The sequence below is a fragment of the Argopecten irradians genome, chromosome 4, assembly GCF_041381155.1.
Source record: "Argopecten irradians isolate NY chromosome 4, Ai_NY, whole genome shotgun sequence".
In the NCBI taxonomy this organism is placed as follows: Eukaryota; Metazoa; Mollusca; class Bivalvia; order Pectinida; family Pectinidae; genus Argopecten; species Argopecten irradians.
Window position 1 is genome coordinate 14,648,790 of NC_091137.1, and position 17,542 is coordinate 14,666,331.

The following is a 17,542-nucleotide window of genomic DNA, read 5'->3' on the forward strand; positions in this document are numbered from 1 at the left end:
TATGGACTTACAAGAAGTAAAACTTTTCATATCAGTTTGAACATTTTGGTTTTTAGTACAAATAAATGGTGGATGAGATTAGTAAATGCTTCCTGATGGTAAGTCCTATGGCTTGAATACTTTATTTTTAAATCTTCTGAACAGCCTAAGACAAAACATTATAATAATATTTAGATAAATGTAAATGACCAAATTACAACCCTTAAGTGGTATAAAATGTTGTCCACAAATGTTATGCTGAGTCGTTATATAAACAAAAATGTACTGAAGCACACAGATTTTTTTGTTGAGATTTTTGAAAACTTATCAATGAAATGTGACTTTTTATGGAAACCAAAAGTTTATATCGTATTTTCATATATCAAGCAGTGATGTTAAAACAACTAAAACCATAAATTCAACTGCAAATTCTTCAAATGAAACTGAAACCCGAGAAAACATGATAATGAAGACATACAACTCCGGGACAGAGAGTGCATGGTCTTTGAAATCAAACCTGACTTCATAACACAATAAATGAGTCACTTATCTTGATTCAAATATAAAAAAATATCTTTTATGGTCATTCATATCTAAGTCCAAGGACATCTACCTCATAAATGTTGCCTTTTAACCAAATATTCAAGGAATAGCCAAATAGGTGTTTAAACAGTTGGTTAGAATTCAAAAGCATGCACAATATCAGCATGAATATTATTTGATTGCCCTTTCTATAAAGTAGTCAGATAAACACCACACTGACTATGATTTTTGAGTATTTCTAGCATTTGAATTAATATATCATAAGTGACTACAAATTCACTTCAATGATTACAACAATCAAGGAACATCCAAAACAACGTAAACCATGCATCGTCAAAATTGGCATAGGTTTAAACAATGAGCATGATGTCAGAACATCTACCACATTCATTAGTGTAAGTCAGTAGTGTACCTTATCATATTTATACAATCATGATTTCAGAACATCTACCACAGTGAAAGACTACAGCTGATCACCTCTTTCTATGGAGGATAATATGTTAAATGTCCCCTAGTAAGACTGGAGATCTAACCCGATGTTTGGTAATATAACATATGTGATTGCTGTATGCGTCTGGAAGATGGATGACTCGGAGAGGGCCGACATGTACCGTCTTCTCACAACTCACAAGCTTTGATGGTGCTATCATCTATCTTGTCGCTGGGCCTGCAACCATTACCAGAAAAACACGGCATTTTGTTGACAAATTCAGGAACTGCCACGTCAACAGGATTGATAGTGCTGTAACATGGGTCTGATCACCCCTGTCCATCCCTCACCATAACTACCTTATAGCAGATATTACTGCCATCATAACCGCCATCATCAAGTCCTCCATTTAACGGCCTCTACCGTGCCGTCCTCACAACTCCATCAGGGTTACGACTCCTTGTCTAGTCCCCTTCTCCATGTTGTTTGACAGTTAACAGTACATTTCCATACTTGTCCACATGATAAGCGCTACGGATGCATCATTTAATTAACAGATAATAATAACACTGGTAAATGTCTTTTCTCTAATGTCTCATTATCAGCTTTGGTTTCTTCTTGGTCTTGATGAATGGTTTAAAGTACATGTAGGCAGTTAGCCCAAAGTACAGATATCAATCACACAAATTAACAGCATGGGATGGAGGTATTTGTCCATATGTCGATAGATGAATAACAGCTGTAGAATTTGGTCAATAATAATACTGCTTGTTATACTCTTTGTGAATATAAATTACTTCAAAAATCAACCTTTTTAGGAATAAGATAATATCCATATTTATATGAAATACAAGAAACTCCATATAATTAAATTGATTTGATACAAACAAAGTATGAATAATGGCCTCCTCATATTTTTTATGTGTACTTTTGTGTTTCTAAGTGATATTGAAATAATCAAGTATCAAAGACACAAAATGGTCAAATGAGGACTGCTGAGCACTATGGAACACCAACAGCTGGGATAATATGTGGACAGGAGACACCAACAGTCAAGGTCATAATTGATCATGGTGACAGGCATTAAGTCACTAAAAGTCAAAGTCATTTGATGACAAGTATCAAGGAGACACTAACAGTCAAGGTCATATGGTGAAAGGTGTCAGACAGAAAACAAAACAGGCAAGAAAGGAAGAAAACTGAATTACATATAGATGGTAAATTTTTCAACAAAAAGATATTTTGAAATGTTGATGTGTTTTCACAAATATTTCATCCACAATATAATAAGTAATTAATAAATCATAATCAATATTATACCAATATCGCAAAATTTTATTTCACCAATATCTATTTTTCCATCTAAAATCAAAATTGTGATTTGTTTGACCCACAAAAATAACTGGCCATATGGTAAAATCTTGCAACATCTTGTGACACTTATTTTGATTGCAAGGTAAAAACTTGTCTAAAATCCTCTAAAAGAGATTTACTTTACTAATGTATCAACTTATTAGACATAAAAGATGTTTCTGCATGATCATTATTTATAGTGGACAACCTTACCTTGGACAGAAATAGCTAGCTCTGCTGATGACATGCTACTTGTGGAAAATTCTTTCTCTTTTTCTTTTTTTGCTGCTTTCTGTGCTTTCCGTCGTTTTTTCTGGCTAGGGTTATCTCCCCATAAATTGGTGCCACCATATATACTAGGAATATTGAGTAGAGCGATACCCTCCAGCCGCGGCCCGTTAGCCAGGTCCAAGGAGTAACCATCACACTGTAACCATGTTTAATGATAACACTCATTCAAACAAAACCCTATCAACACAATCAATCTATCTCTGACATGGGTCTTAATCAAACCATTCAATTTCCCAATATTTTATTGACAAAAAGATATATCAATCTTAGTCTTCTTCAATTTTCAGTGATCAAATTGTAACAATTTACAAAAACATTGAAAAAGTCTAAAAGTTTAGCAATAAGACTAATAAAACCCCATACCGATAAGTCAATTGATAATGAAGGACATAACACAAATAAATACTACGATAACTTACCATAATATCTATATCTTCATGAAGATGCTTGCAGGTTGCTGCAAATGTTTCGGACGTTCCAAATTCAAAGTACCACAGTTTATTTTTCATCCTGGAAACAGAGACAGTAGAAGGTGAAGGGGAGGTAACTCTTACACAAGACACTTTCAACTTATCTGACAAAAATCAGTCAAACATTTCCTTTTATTCTTTTTCTTATAACTACTTGAAACATACCTCAATTTTATGAGACATTCAAACAATATGTATGATCCGAATAAATCAATCGGAATAGATCAAATTTTAGTCCTATTGCTTACCTGCTATTAAATTTTTCAGGATGTCTTTCACGCATTACATGGAATCTATGACAAATGGATGCATCCTGAAAAGAATAGAATCAATATCGTTATTGATAATTCAAGACCCAGTGAAGGTAATGATGGTGGTGGTAATGGTGGTGTAGGTGTAATTAGAACAATGGCAATGAGATACTTACTACACCTATGGAAAAGTAATTGTTGATTATGTTGTATGGAATGGGGTCTCCCTCTTCTTCCTCCCCCTCCTCAGGTTTACTGAACTCGATCTGCCAGCGATCCATCATCACTGAAGTACCGTGTTCAATCCTCTTGAGGACTTTGATCAGGCTCTCACCCTCATAGCCTAGCAACAGCAAAATATGAGTTATGTAACTTAGCAGCAAACTCAGCTATAGCCAAACATTATCATAATCAGTCATAGATGTATAATTTGGCAACAACCCCCAAGTAACAAACTCTTCCTAGCCTAATAATAGCTGAACAATATCAGTTATATATAAGTGACAAACCCGCCGTGTAATGACCAAACAATATCATCAACAAGCAAGCACTCAAAGTGTATGTCTGGTCCTATGTTTCAAATATGAGGAGATCACTCAAAGTAAAGGCCAATCTCAGAAAGAGATTCTTATAATTGATGGACTCACCTCCTCCCCAGCGTAGACAGCGAGCAAGGTCATTCCCCGTCCCCAGGGGTAACACAGCTACAGGGGGTCGCTCCTTATAGTTCAGCTTATCTGTCAAACACAGAATGGTGTGTGAAGGGAAACAACTCTTAATAATAACATGCCATTCCTTGAATCATGAATATGATAAAAGGCTTTTAGCTTACAAGATCTAGTAGAAAGGGAGGCAACTCTAACTAATCAGACATTACAGATTTGATGATATCTAAAAGACAATTAGTCTAAATTCTCATAGAAACTCTCGGGCGCCTTTAAAAAATCAAATTTGACATCAACTGATTTAATACATTCACAACTAAAATTCCACAATGAACCGTTTCAGTCTTAGAATTAAAATGTTTTGAAAGAGCATTGGTATAATGGCATATCATCGCATTGTTTGGCTAACAACGGTACCTCAACTGTTACAAGTTCAGGCCCCAGGATCAGGCAACAGTCTTAGACTTATGTTTTTGCTTAGCCAATCAAGAATGACGGAACTTTTTGTAAAGGCAACTGTTTTAGACTGCTTCTTGATCTTGAGGCCTGAAGTCAGTCCCTGTTTATGTAAAAGATGAAGATTTTGTAATACTTACCCATAGCCTCTATAAGCCACCCTACAGAGCCATCTCCCCCACACACTAAAACCCGCACACCAGGCACGTCCTTAAAGAACTGTAACCTAATGTAGAATGTAAACTTCAATATCAGTCATCTATAGTAATTAAACAGGTAGATTCATGCAATGTCTGTTGTTTTGTAAGTCGCTTACACCTCAGATATTAAGATACTTCTTTTTCAAAAGCAAGTAATTTATCTTCAAAATGAATTTGATACAAGCAAATTCGTGGAATTTCCATCCCCTGCTTTCAGGACATATTGTAGGTAAACATTATTGAGGTTAGGTTTAACCTTGGTTAAAACATGAGAAAATAAACTGAAGTCTTATTCGGAAGTAAGATACATCAAAGGGCCATAACTCAACTACATAATGTCGGCAAAAAGTGGCAATCGAACTTTGCCAAGCCCTTAAGGCATTTGACCTTGTTACCACGTTTGAAGAAAATTGGTTAATATTTATTAGAGTTATTGCAGGGAAATGGCAGAAAATTATTTTTCTTTTTTTAAATCAAAGGGCCATAACTCTGCTAAATAAGGTCCGTAGCAAGTGGTGATCGAACTTGGCCGAGCCCTTAAGACATTTAACTTTGTTACCAAGTTTTAACAATATAAGTTTTAACATTTGTTAGTTATTACACAGAAACTGCAGAAAAATGACATTTGTAGTATATTAAAGGGCCATAACTCTAATAAATTACATCCGCTGAAAGAGTTGATTGACCCTGGCCAGGCACTTAAGGCATTCAACCTTGTTACCAAGATTGAAGAAAATCGGTAATATATTTAATCGCTGATCAGCTTTTCCTGTGACCGTCGATATAAGTGATAGCACATCAGTTATAGTACAGCTATAAGCCACTGACTATTATGACGTCACATGGTTTAGAGTTAGAAAATATGCATAATCGGGTAGTCAGAAAATTTGACCCCGATATCGACGGCTTACAGGTTATTCCGGTCGCACGCGGCACGGAGAGGTTTCTACACGTGCTAATTAAGTCATTTCCAGCATAAATAGAAATTATCATTTTTGACTGCACAAATCCTTTAAAACCTTCTATTTCACTTATGATATTGCCAAAATTACAATTTGCAATTTCAAATTTGAACAGGAAACAACACTAGTGATACCTACCCTGGCATGGGGCCTTGTTTTATCATGTCATATACTTGGCGAGGATTCAAAAGGTACTGCATCTTTCTTAAGATCCTACAAACACACGATGAACACATTAAATACATCATATTAAAACAAGCAGCTGTTTAATCCTTCTAAATCTCACTTTCAATTGCCTGCATTAATGATGATACTTAAGATATATACTTGGTTGAGACAGAAAAAACGATCTAATAAACAACAATGTCATCAAGAAAGAAATCCAAAAGATGAGTGAATGTATAAATCTAATGAGCCTCCATGAACTTATTTTCTCTTTGTTTTAAAGTGATTTGTGTTAGAGAGGTCTGCAGTAGAAGTTGCATGCTTTACTGGAACCCCTGGTTCTATTTTCTTTGTCACTTTTCTAGTGTTATAATTTGGCTTTATTCCATTCAATTTGCTTGTCTGCAGCCTACCCCCACTTGATACTTACTTGGTACCCTGCTTGCCCCCACTTTTGGGATTAATGAACACAAGAAGAGGATGACTACCAGGGACTGGGGTGACTTGAAATGAGTTTTGACCCTGAAATATAGATAATAAAATTGTGAATTAAACTATTAGACATATTAACTGAGCATCCAATCCTATGATATTTTATGAAAATAATAGAGGTTTTGACTCTAATTTGTATTTTACAGAGCCTTAGTGAACAAATCCAACTTGTGAATGTCATAAGGAATGAACACACAAAAAGACAGTAACTGTACAAATTGCGCGATGAAAACCTCATATAGCTTCAACAATAATACTTCAAATCAAAGATTATTTCTGAGGTTACAATATCTTAGCAACAGGTGCTTAATATTCACAAGGGATAAATCAGATAAATCTATGTTCTTATTGAAGAAACGCTGTTCTTACCGGCGTGCTGCCAGATACGTCGAATGTGGTGGAGTTGGTACGTGTCACTCCTTTCTTCTCACTTTTCCCGCCTGCTGACCCAGTCCTTTGTCTCTCCTATGATAATGAAGTATGACAATAATGACTGCCAAGATGATTTTCTCAGGTGTTCAAATTCTATAACCATCACTATATTTATCAGGTGTTCAAATTCTATATCCACTTCTATATAATTATAAACTTATTGATGATAAATAATTAGCTGACGGGTACAAAAACAAGTATCATATGAATCAATTAAGTGATAAAAATTGAAACAAATTTCTAATCAGAGCCCTTTTTGCTGGCAGCATCAAAACAATTATCTAAGAATATGTATGTAACAGGAGAGGATAAAATGTAGTGGTAAAACCAGGATTTGAACCCAGACTTCTGAAGACTAACCGAATGCTCTACCACTGAACAACCTGGTTACTAATGATCAACCCAGCCCAATCCTGCTATATGTATATTTATATATGTTGGCCATGAGATTAGGAAGAAGGGTGCACTGAGATATACAGTATTTTCTCTAATGAGGACGCCGGGCGCGGGTAAATAGCTGAGGGGGCACGGTTATTTCAGACAGACTATAGTCAGCTTGCTTTTAGTTTCGTATTTTTCTGAGACTTACTATAACAAACTTAGTTTTGAAGTCAAGTAAGTATTGAAATTATATAATAATGAAGAAATGTATGCACCAGAAGTATTAAACATTGGTTAATATGTTTGTTTCACAGAATTTTTGCATTTCATGCTAGCCTGTTTGTTTACAATGCGTAAACAAAATGGCGGACGGTGCAATCGCTACTTTCGTTTTGTGGCAGATGGGAAATATCGACAAGAGCACACAATAAAAAATAAAAATGCTTAGAAATGATAATATTCCTGTTATTTAGGAACCTTTATCATAGATATACAGTAAGTATTCATAAAACCTATATAGACATCGCTAAAATGTTGTTGCCAGTTAGTCTTCATCCATACACGTGTGTGGGGCATTCAAGTGACACGTTTTATTTTGAACATGGCGTTTTCCCCTGTTTCTATATGTAAATACAATGCAATAAATTTAGTGTTTATACAAGCTGATTGGATATCTGTTAAGCATCAGATTGATGTGAAACTATTTCATTAGCGTCTGCAAAGACACATCGTCACAATCTGGCACAAAAATTGTATGAAATTAGTTGATTTTTTCAGCAAAAAATGTGGGGGCGCCCTTATTAGAGGAGGCGCTCTTAATAGGGAAAATACGGTAGTCTTAGTCAGGCTGCCATAAAGCTTCCTACAGGGTCCAGATTTCCCTATCAAGATTCACAGACAGAGCATATGACAGCTTACCAAAACAGCAGGACATATAGAAGTGGGCGGTAGGATGTGGTCTCTCATAATCCCAAGGTCACATTCGGGCTTTACTTGTGATGCACATTTGTTGTGTAACTGAAAATGATACAAAAAGATAAAACAGTTTTAAAACTTTTTTAGCTATCAAGGTAATACATGTATCTGGTGGAGTTCGTCTAAACACCAAATATCATATCCTCTAGCTTTAAATGATAACTGAATAAACTTCATTACTGTAACCTTTAGATTAATGAATGTCAAGGTTATTTATTTTAACAAACTTTATAGTTCATCACCCATGAATGCATATGATCAGGTATGTGGGTTTTTGTCAGTATAAATATCTATCGTAACCCTGTCGCCTTCCAGAAAAGGTGATTTGATTATACTTGTTAACTCTTCTATGCAGTGCTACTGGTCCACTTGTTTCATTAATTTTATAAACCCTTCATAACCCCTCTCACAGAAAACAATGTGAACGAAATCTCAAATACAAATCTAGAACTCAGTAAACAGTGTTCACTTACCGTTGTATGACACCAGCGACAGTGAAGACCTGTGACACCATTTTTGACAGATTTGCGACACTTATCACATTTGCCAGAACAGTTGCCCTCCACCCAATGATGGGTCATAGCCTGGAAACAAACACAGCATATCATCAATGATTAATTACATTAACAGTACAACTTAATTGTAATGAGGGTTCTTAAGCATATAGGTAATCAAGACAAGTATGGTAACTTTTATAATCAAGGCAACTCTAGACAAGTGCCTTAAGGCAACAAACACTGGAAATCTGAAAACTAGAAATTCAGATGAAATATCAGAAAAAAAACCAAAGAATAAGGACAAGAAACTCCAAAATAGATGTCAGGTGCAGGGCCAGACACCAGACATCAGGAGTAGGACCAGACACCAGACAACAGGTGTAGGATCAGACACCAGACATCAGGTGTAGGACCAGAAACCAGACATCAGGTGTAGGACCAGAAACCAGACATCAGGTGTAGGACCAGACACCAGACAAAAGGTGTAGGACCAGACACCAGACAAAAGGTGTAGGACCAGATACCAGATAAAATGTGTAGAACCAGACATCAGACATCAGGTGTAGGACCAGACACCAGACATCATGTATAGAACTAGACACCAGACATCAGGTGAAGGACCAGAAACCGGACATCAGGTGTAGGACCAGACACCAGATATCAGGTGTAGGACCAGACACAAGAAAAAAGTAGTAGGACCAGAAACCAGACATCAGGTGTAGGACCAGACACAAGACATCAGGTGTAGGACCAGACACCAGACATCAGGTGTAGGACCAGACACCAGACATCAGGTGTAGGACCAGACACCAGACATCAGGTGTAGGACCAGACACCAGACATCAGGTGTAGGACCAGACACCAGAAAAAGTAGTAGGACCAGACACTAGACATCAGGTGGAGGACCGGAAACCAGACATCAGGTGTAGGACCAGACATCAGGTGTAGGATCAGAAACCAGACATCAGGTGTAGGACCAGAAACCAGACATCAGGTGTAGGACCAGAAACCAGACATCCGGTGTAGACCAGACACCAGGCATCAGATGTAGGACCAGAAACCAGACAACAGGTGTAGGACCAGATACCAGACATAAGGTGTAGGACCAGAAACCAGACATCAGGTGTAGGACCAGAAACCATACATCAGGTGTAGGACCAGACACCAGACAAAAGGTGTAGGACCAGACACCAGACAAAAGGTGTAGGACCAGATACCAGATAAAATGTGTAGAAACAGACATCAGACATCAGGTGTAGGACCAGACATCATGTATAGAACTAGACACCAGACATCAGGTGAAGGACCAGAAACCGGACATCAGGTGTAGGACCAGACACCAGACATCAGGTGTAGGACCAGACACAAGAAAAAAGTAGTAGGACCAGAAACCAGACATCAGGTGTAGGACCAGACACAAGACATCAGGTGTAGGACCAGACACCAGACATCAGGTGTAGGACCAGACACCAGACATCAGGTGTAGGACCAGACACCAGACATCAGGTGTAGGACCAGACACCAGACATCAGGTGTAGGACCAGACACCAGAAAAAGTAGTAGGACCAGACATCAGACATCAGGTGGAGGACCGGAAACCAGACATCAGGTGTAGGACCAGACATCAGGTGTAGGATCAGAAACCAGACATCAGGTGTAGGACCAGAAACCAGACATCAGGTGTAGGACCAGAAACCAGACATCAGGTGTAGGACCAGACACCAGACATCAGGTGTAGGAACATAAACCAAATACAGGTGTAGGACTTGACACCAGACATCAGGTGTAGGACCAGAACACTGACATCAGATGTAGGACCAGAAACCAGTTATCAGGTGTAGGACCAGATACCAGACATAGGGTGTAGGACCAGAAACCTGACATCAGGTGTAGGACAAGAAACCGGACATCTGGTGTATGACCAGATACCAGACATCAGATGTAGGACCAGATACCAAACATCAGATGTAGGACCAGAAACCAGACATCAGGTGTAGGACCAGATACCAGTCATAAGGTGTAGGACCAGAAACCAGACATCAGGTGTAGGACCAAAAACAAGATATAAGTTTTTTTGAGATAAGAAACCAAATTACTTGAAGACATAAACTCAAGACCTTAGTGTGAGAATAAACAAAAAAAGAAGAAGGAATAAAATTAAGTCATTGTCATATGCATACAAAGTTTTACAAAGACAACAATTCCCTGGGTTCATTTCTTATTTTCTAGTAATGTAAATATAAAATATGGTCATGTACTTATTCTGATACTGTACGTGATAAATATACAAATTGATCAGAAAACAAGTAAATATCAAGCACATTAAAATTATTGTATTACAATGTGAAGGTAAGAAGAAATCAAAGATATGGAAATACTAAAAGAAAGGTAAGAATGTCGAACCAAAGGATGTTTAAACAGGAAATTTTCTTCAGAATAAAAAAGAATGAAGGAAAGAATCTCAGAATTAAAATTGCAGAAAATAGAGAGAATGTAAGAAAAAGAAAATTAAGAAACTTTTTTTTTCTTGTTTGTTCTTTTTAAAATTTCAAATGAATCATTAACTAATACTGATTTCTAGTAATGTAACTCAAATGATAAAAAATTCCAGCATCAAAAGTTTATATTACAAAATTTTTTACTGTTGTATAAAGCTCACAAGTAGTTTACATTTTCCTAATATTCACAAATATCTATGCATCATTTAGTACAACAAAATATCAAGAAACCAAAAAAAAATCATTATATCTTATAGACAAGTAATATATTTGATAAAGAAAACAACTTATTTTCATTGCGATATTTATGTATGTTAATTTATTTCAATGTATAATGTAATAACAGAACTCCCCAAAAACATAATAAAATATGAATGGTCAAAGCATATGTGAAATGAAAAAAGAAGATACACATGCATTGTTGTATTCGAAGAATTAAAAATGACAAACACAGCAATGTATTAATGTTATATACCCAGCAGCTGTCACAGGCATTCAACAAAAGCAAAAAAAAGAGCTATTTCATAAAATCTTCATAAATATATAGTTGGTATCAACATGATTTTCAATTTCAAGTTTTTTATCTATTGACCTTGACATTTGAACTAAGTGGAAAAAATGTCTGTTGAAATGGATTATTATAAGTTATGATAGAAGAGAAATATGTAACAAAAATATAGAAAAATGAAATATATAAATCATGGTTTTGTCACAAAATGATCACATTCCTTCACTAATGAAAATAATTTTGATGTTTACAGTAAAAACAAGGAGCTTGTTCTAATTTTGTTTGAAGAATTACCTCCCTTTGATATTGAATTTACTTTGTGGTTTTATGTTTGACACTAAAGTATTTATGTTTGAAAATTTTTCAACTGATTTATTTTAAATTAAGATTCAAACTATATAAACATATGAAACAATATCAACTACTACCAGTTATCTATACATAAATAAACATTTAATCTACAGAAAAACTTAGAAAAACACTAATAAAAAAATAAATGAAGACATTTCAAATAGAAATAAATGTGCGGTAACCATATATGTAATTGAAAAATATAAGACAGGATGTGAAGAGTATGAAGTTCAGACAAAATATGTAAAAAGATTCGCTTAGATTAGCAACTCCTTACTGGACAAACTACAGTTACTTTTCATAGAAGATTTTTCAAAAAATTAGAAGAGAAAATAAAATCACTGTTCTTAAAAACAATGACAAATCACTGTTCTTAAAAACAATGGCATTCTTTTTACCGTAAATAACAGTAGAAGAAAAGGTGAAAGTAAAAGTAGTATATTATCAAAGAATTTCATTACTACTACAGCATTATATAGACTATGTGTTACACCATCAAAGGTCCCATTAAATGTTATAATCTGTAATACAGCTAATCAATTAACTAAGGTTAGATACTAAATCAATATGTTACATATAGTAGGGTTATAATATACTGTTTTGTATTGACTCAATCCCACCATCCCCATTTTAATACACGTGTATAAGAAAGTTTATTTTTATGATATAACTACTATTGTATTCTCCGTAATTAGCGCCCAGGGCGCTTAAATAATTGTTACAAAGGGGGACACATATTTGTGCACCAAAATGTAAATTGTGGACGAAATAAAGTCAGCCATATTCTAAATCTTTCTGTACTCCTGGTACATGAATCATTTACAGTAAATGTGCATATTCCTTTTATCCTGTGAGACACATTATTATGTTGTGATTCACATGTAAAAGACTCACAAGTTCATGTAATATGGGATGCAATGCTGATGCTAGTGGCATCACATGTTGTAAAACATTCACACAACTTCAACTCTTCTCCAGAAAAGGGGAGGGGCCATTATAGGGGGAGGGGCGCTAATACGGTGAATACAGTAGTTACTATAATTCCTCTATTAAACCTGTATCTGGGTTGGAGGTTACGTTGTCACTATTTACTAATCTACTTGGTTTCTAGGTTTAAGATTGTGGTCATACTTGTAACCAGTTCTCGTTAATCCAGTGTTATACCAATGTGTTCCCTAAATCTGTATCTGAATTAGAGACTTTATTACCACTAAATGTAGTTATTAAACCATCAAAGTTTGAGTGTTATATTTGTAACCTTTTCTCCCATAGTGTAATAATAGTGTGCTCCCCAAGCCTGTACAGCTACAGCTGTTGGTGTTATATATAGTGTTGTACAGTGGATACTGTGAATCACAACAACATGCTATCAAAAGGAGGAAGATAAAATTGGCATTAACACAAAAATCTACGATGGTCAAATCTTCATACCTCTGGTTCACCCTGCATTTCATGAAAGTAAAATAAAGTCAACTACAAAATACAATGCCATCTGGAGTAATTTTAAAAATAGATTATAAACAAACTGACCATTGGCTTTATCGTCACTCAAGTGTCAGATTAGAACCGAGATATATCATCTTTGTAGAAGTAGTTCTGGGTATTAAATAAACTCCATAGAACTTCATAATCCCAGTATGGCAGTGACATGCCTTATAAGAGAGAGTCAATCAAATCCTGCTCCTATATTATTGTAATGTCAATTCCTTGGGTTTTTAAGAATTTGGACATAGAAGTATAATCAATTTATCTTTATAACCCTGAAATAAGGTAAATGTAGTTGCCCTTCAAAAATAGCCCGATTGAGAAATTCATCTTGACCCTTTCTATTCCTTGAATTCAATACCTAAATTTGGTAATGAGGACTGAATAATTGAATGCATCATGAAAGTACTAGTTACTTAACAAAGCTCTGTAGATGTTATAGAATAAATCAAGCAAAAAAGTTGTAGGAAATTGTTAAGTTAGAATTGTGAGGGATATAAGCAGTGATTTTTGATAAGTTATTTGATACGCCATCGACACGACGTCTAAAGCTGTAAATGTATATGGTCAGTAAAAGCCAGGTCAGTGTTACAGATTGTAAGTATATAAAGCAACTTCATGCTGGAGTTGTATAAAGTTGCACAGTGTACAGATTCACAGGTTACATCAGTAGACCAAGTTACATCATGATTCCTTACTCATAACTCCTAACTTTATACATTACAATCATTAATGAATTAGAGTAGGTCTTAAATTAATTAGCTTTTACCATTTAGCTGATCAAAAGTAACAGCTGGAGATAGACAGATAGAATAACACAGCAGATTGATAGAAAGAAGGATAAAAAGATGTGAATTAGGTGGTATAGAAGTTGTCAGCTTGTCAGCCATGATGGCAACTTTTTACCTGTGACGTTTTCTTGGACTTGACGTAGGTCGTTATACAGGAAGCAGGTGCCCGATGAACACATCTCTCATGTACAGTGTATTTACAAACTGAAAAACAACAAAAGTGTAAAATGAAAGGTATTAAGATTTTTAATCATGATACAAATCAAACGGCTAAGGTGACTAAAGACATATGGAGAAAGTGGTATACATTCTGGGAACCGATGGGTGAAGTGATCGACTTTGTGTCTGGATGATTTTTTTGCAGTCTCTGACTAACTCCTAGACTAGGTATATCACACACCACCTAATCTAGGTCATTGGGACCTAGTAACAAGTTACAAGGATAAGTATATAAAGGAAATAAGCCCAGATACTGATGAAATGTAATAGATAGATATATATTTACGTAATATCACAAAATCCCTGCTTGCCCCACCCCCACCAGTTGTAATAACTTACATGTACAACATTATCCCTGCTTGCCCAGCCCAAGCAGTTGTAATAACTTACATGTACAACATAATCCCTGTTTGCCCAGCCCAACAGTTGTAATAACTTACATGTACAACATAATCCCTGCTTGCCCCGCCCCCACCAGTTGTAATAACTTACATGTACAACATAATCCCTGCTTGCCCAGCCCAACAGTTGTAATAACTTACATGTACAACATAATCCCTGCTTGCCCCGCCCCCACCAGTTGTAATAACTTACATGTACAACATAATCCCTGCTTGCCCAGCCCAACAGTTGTAATAACTTACATGTACAACATAATCCCTGCTTGCCCAGCCCCCACCAGTTGTAATAACTTACATGTACAACATAATCCCTGCTTGCCCTGCCCCCACCAGTTGTAATAACTTACATGTACAACATAATCCCTGCTTGCCCCGCCCCCACCAGTTGTAATAACTTACATGTACAACATAATCCCTGCTTGCCAAGCCCCCACCAGTTGTAATAACTTACATGTACAACATTATCCCTGTTTGCCCAGCCCAAACAGTTGTAATAACTTACATGTACAACATAATCCCTGCTTGCCCCGCCCCCACCAGTTGTAATAACTTACATGTACAACATAATCCCTGCTTGCCCAGCCCAACAGTTGTAATAACTTACATGTACAACATAATCCCTGCTTGCCCAGCCCCCACCAGCTGTAATAACTTACATGTACAACATAATCCCTGCTTGCCCCGCCCCCACCAGCTGTAATAACTTACATGTACAACATAATCCCTGCTTGCCCAGCCCCACCAGTTGTAATAACTTACATGTACAACATAATCCCTGCTTGCCCAGCCCAACAGTTGTAATAACTTACATGTACAACATAATCCCTGCTTGCCCAGCCCACCAGTTGTAATAACTTACATGTACAACATAATCCCTGCTTGCCCAGCCCAACAGTTGTAATAACTTACATGTACAACATAATCCCTGCTTGCCCAGCCCCACCAGTTGTAATAACTTACATGTACAACATAATCCCTGCTTGCCCAGCCCAACAGTTGTAATAACTTACATTTACAACCTAATCCTTGCTAGCCCCGCCCGTAATAACTTACATGTACAACATAATCCCTGCTTGCTCCATCCCACCAGTTGTAATAACTTACATGTACAACATAATCCCTGCTTGCCCAGCCCAAACAGTTGTAATAACTTACATGTACAACATAATCCCTGCTTGCCCAGCCCAAACAGTTGTAATAACTTACATGTACAACATAATCCCTGCTTGCCCCGCCCCCACCAGTTGTAATAACTTACATGTACAACATAATCCCTGCTTGCCCAGCCCAAACAGTTGTAAAAACTTACATGTACAACATAATCCCTGCTTGCCCGGCCCCCACCAGTTGTAATAACTTACATGTACAACATAATCCCTGCTTGCCCAGCCCAAACAGTTGTAAAAACTTACATGTACAACATAATCCCTGCTTGCCCAGCCCAAACAGTTGTAAAAACTTACAGGTACAACATAATCCCTGCTTGCCCAGCCCCACCAGTTGTAATAACTTACATGTACAACATAATCCCTGCTTGCCCAGCCCCACCAGTAGGTTGAGACAAAGATTGCAGTAGGCAGGCTTATTGAAATGTTTCAGTCTCCATGTGTGGTTGCCATCATCTTTAACATTCTGTGCACAAAAACAAAATTGTGGTCAAGCAATAAAAGTTTAATCCAGCTCATGTCCATATAATCCATTTCAATCTCAATAGGCTTTTATCAGGGCTGCTGGAACTGAATAAATGTGATGTGTTGTAATAAAACTAAATAAAATGTGACACAAATATAATCATATAAAGCCAGGAATAATTAAATCTTACAAATGTTAAGTTAATTAATTAGAGAGTGATAATATAGAACAGGGTCTAACAAACTTTGCCCCATTATCACAGGGTCCTTGGTATGCATCAAAATTGGTGAATCTAAATTGAATCATGTTGTGATGACGGTCACAAAATTATTTAATGCAATATTGAACTGGCTTACATCCCCTGCCTAGAGTTGTCTTTCCCTTACCATGTGTAGGAGTATGTGAGAAAGAGTTCTTTCTCTCGCAATCTTAGGACAAATGTACAACGAATGGGAGAATACCTGCCAGGTATACATGAATACTTACTGAGTCTAGACCTAACAGAACGAGGAGAGGTATCGTAGTCATTCCCCCTCTTTTCCATTCCTCTAGCGTGACAGTGCCATCTGAGTCGTAGTCTATCTCAACCATCATGTCCTGTAAAATCTGGTGACACAAAATACAGTGGAACTCGGTTAATAGGAACTTGAAGGGACCGAGGAGATAAAACTTCAAGTTAACCGAGAGTTCGAATTAAGCGAGTTCTCAATTAAGTCTACTCAAGATCTCTTTACATGGTAATAGATCTACTTGTTCCGTGTCGTAAAATGATGCGAGCAAGAGAGGTATCAATATCATCGATGGTAGTTGCAAAATTATAACAACAAGAGGCCCAGAGGGCCTGTATCGCTCACCTGGTTAGTAATGCCAAGTACTGTTGTGAATACAGGTTCATTGTATCTTTTCAGAAGGAATTTGAATATTTACCACTAATTCCTCTACTCTAGGACAAGTAGCGATTTATAGAATTTACCTCTATTTCCCCTATCGGGCGCCGCCCCTCCTGCCCCAGTGGGTCAGAGCCAAAATTTATACAAGTTCTGTTCCCTTTCCCCAAGGATGTTTGTGGCCAAATTTGGTTACAATCCATGCAGAACTCTAGCACAAGTAGCAAT

At 36.7% G+C, this 17,542-nt stretch overlaps 1 protein-coding gene across 3 annotated transcripts in view; it reads right to left on the reverse strand.

Moving 5' to 3' along the window:
* The window catches only part of LOC138320702 (diacylglycerol kinase beta-like), an 85,733-nt gene that overhangs the window by 10,066 nt on the left and 58,125 nt on the right, over nucleotides 1-17,542 (reverse strand). For 2 of the 3 annotated variants that reach the window (XM_069263871.1, XM_069263870.1), the window contains 14 exons: nucleotides 16,914-17,033; nucleotides 16,310-16,427; nucleotides 14,291-14,379; nucleotides 8,519-8,629; nucleotides 7,989-8,087; nucleotides 6,627-6,722; nucleotides 6,196-6,287; nucleotides 5,739-5,813; nucleotides 4,579-4,664; nucleotides 3,965-4,054; nucleotides 3,494-3,660; nucleotides 3,315-3,379; nucleotides 3,016-3,106; nucleotides 2,519-2,732 (listed from right to left, as the gene is read on the reverse strand). In XM_069263871.1, coding sequence (XP_069119972.1) covers nucleotides 2,519-2,732; nucleotides 3,016-3,106; nucleotides 3,315-3,379; nucleotides 3,494-3,660; nucleotides 3,965-4,054; nucleotides 4,579-4,664; nucleotides 5,739-5,813; nucleotides 6,196-6,287; nucleotides 6,627-6,722; nucleotides 7,989-8,087; nucleotides 8,519-8,629; nucleotides 14,291-14,379; nucleotides 16,310-16,427; nucleotides 16,914-17,033 — 1,513 coding nt within the window. Of the gene's footprint in view, nucleotides 1-2,518; nucleotides 2,733-3,015; nucleotides 3,107-3,314; nucleotides 3,380-3,493; nucleotides 3,661-3,964; nucleotides 4,055-4,578; nucleotides 4,665-5,738; nucleotides 5,814-6,195; nucleotides 6,288-6,626; nucleotides 6,723-7,988; nucleotides 8,088-8,518; nucleotides 8,630-13,330; nucleotides 13,343-14,290; nucleotides 14,380-16,309; nucleotides 16,428-16,913; nucleotides 17,034-17,542 lie in introns of all 3 variants that reach the window. The other variant, XM_069263869.1, reaches the window with a different exon arrangement.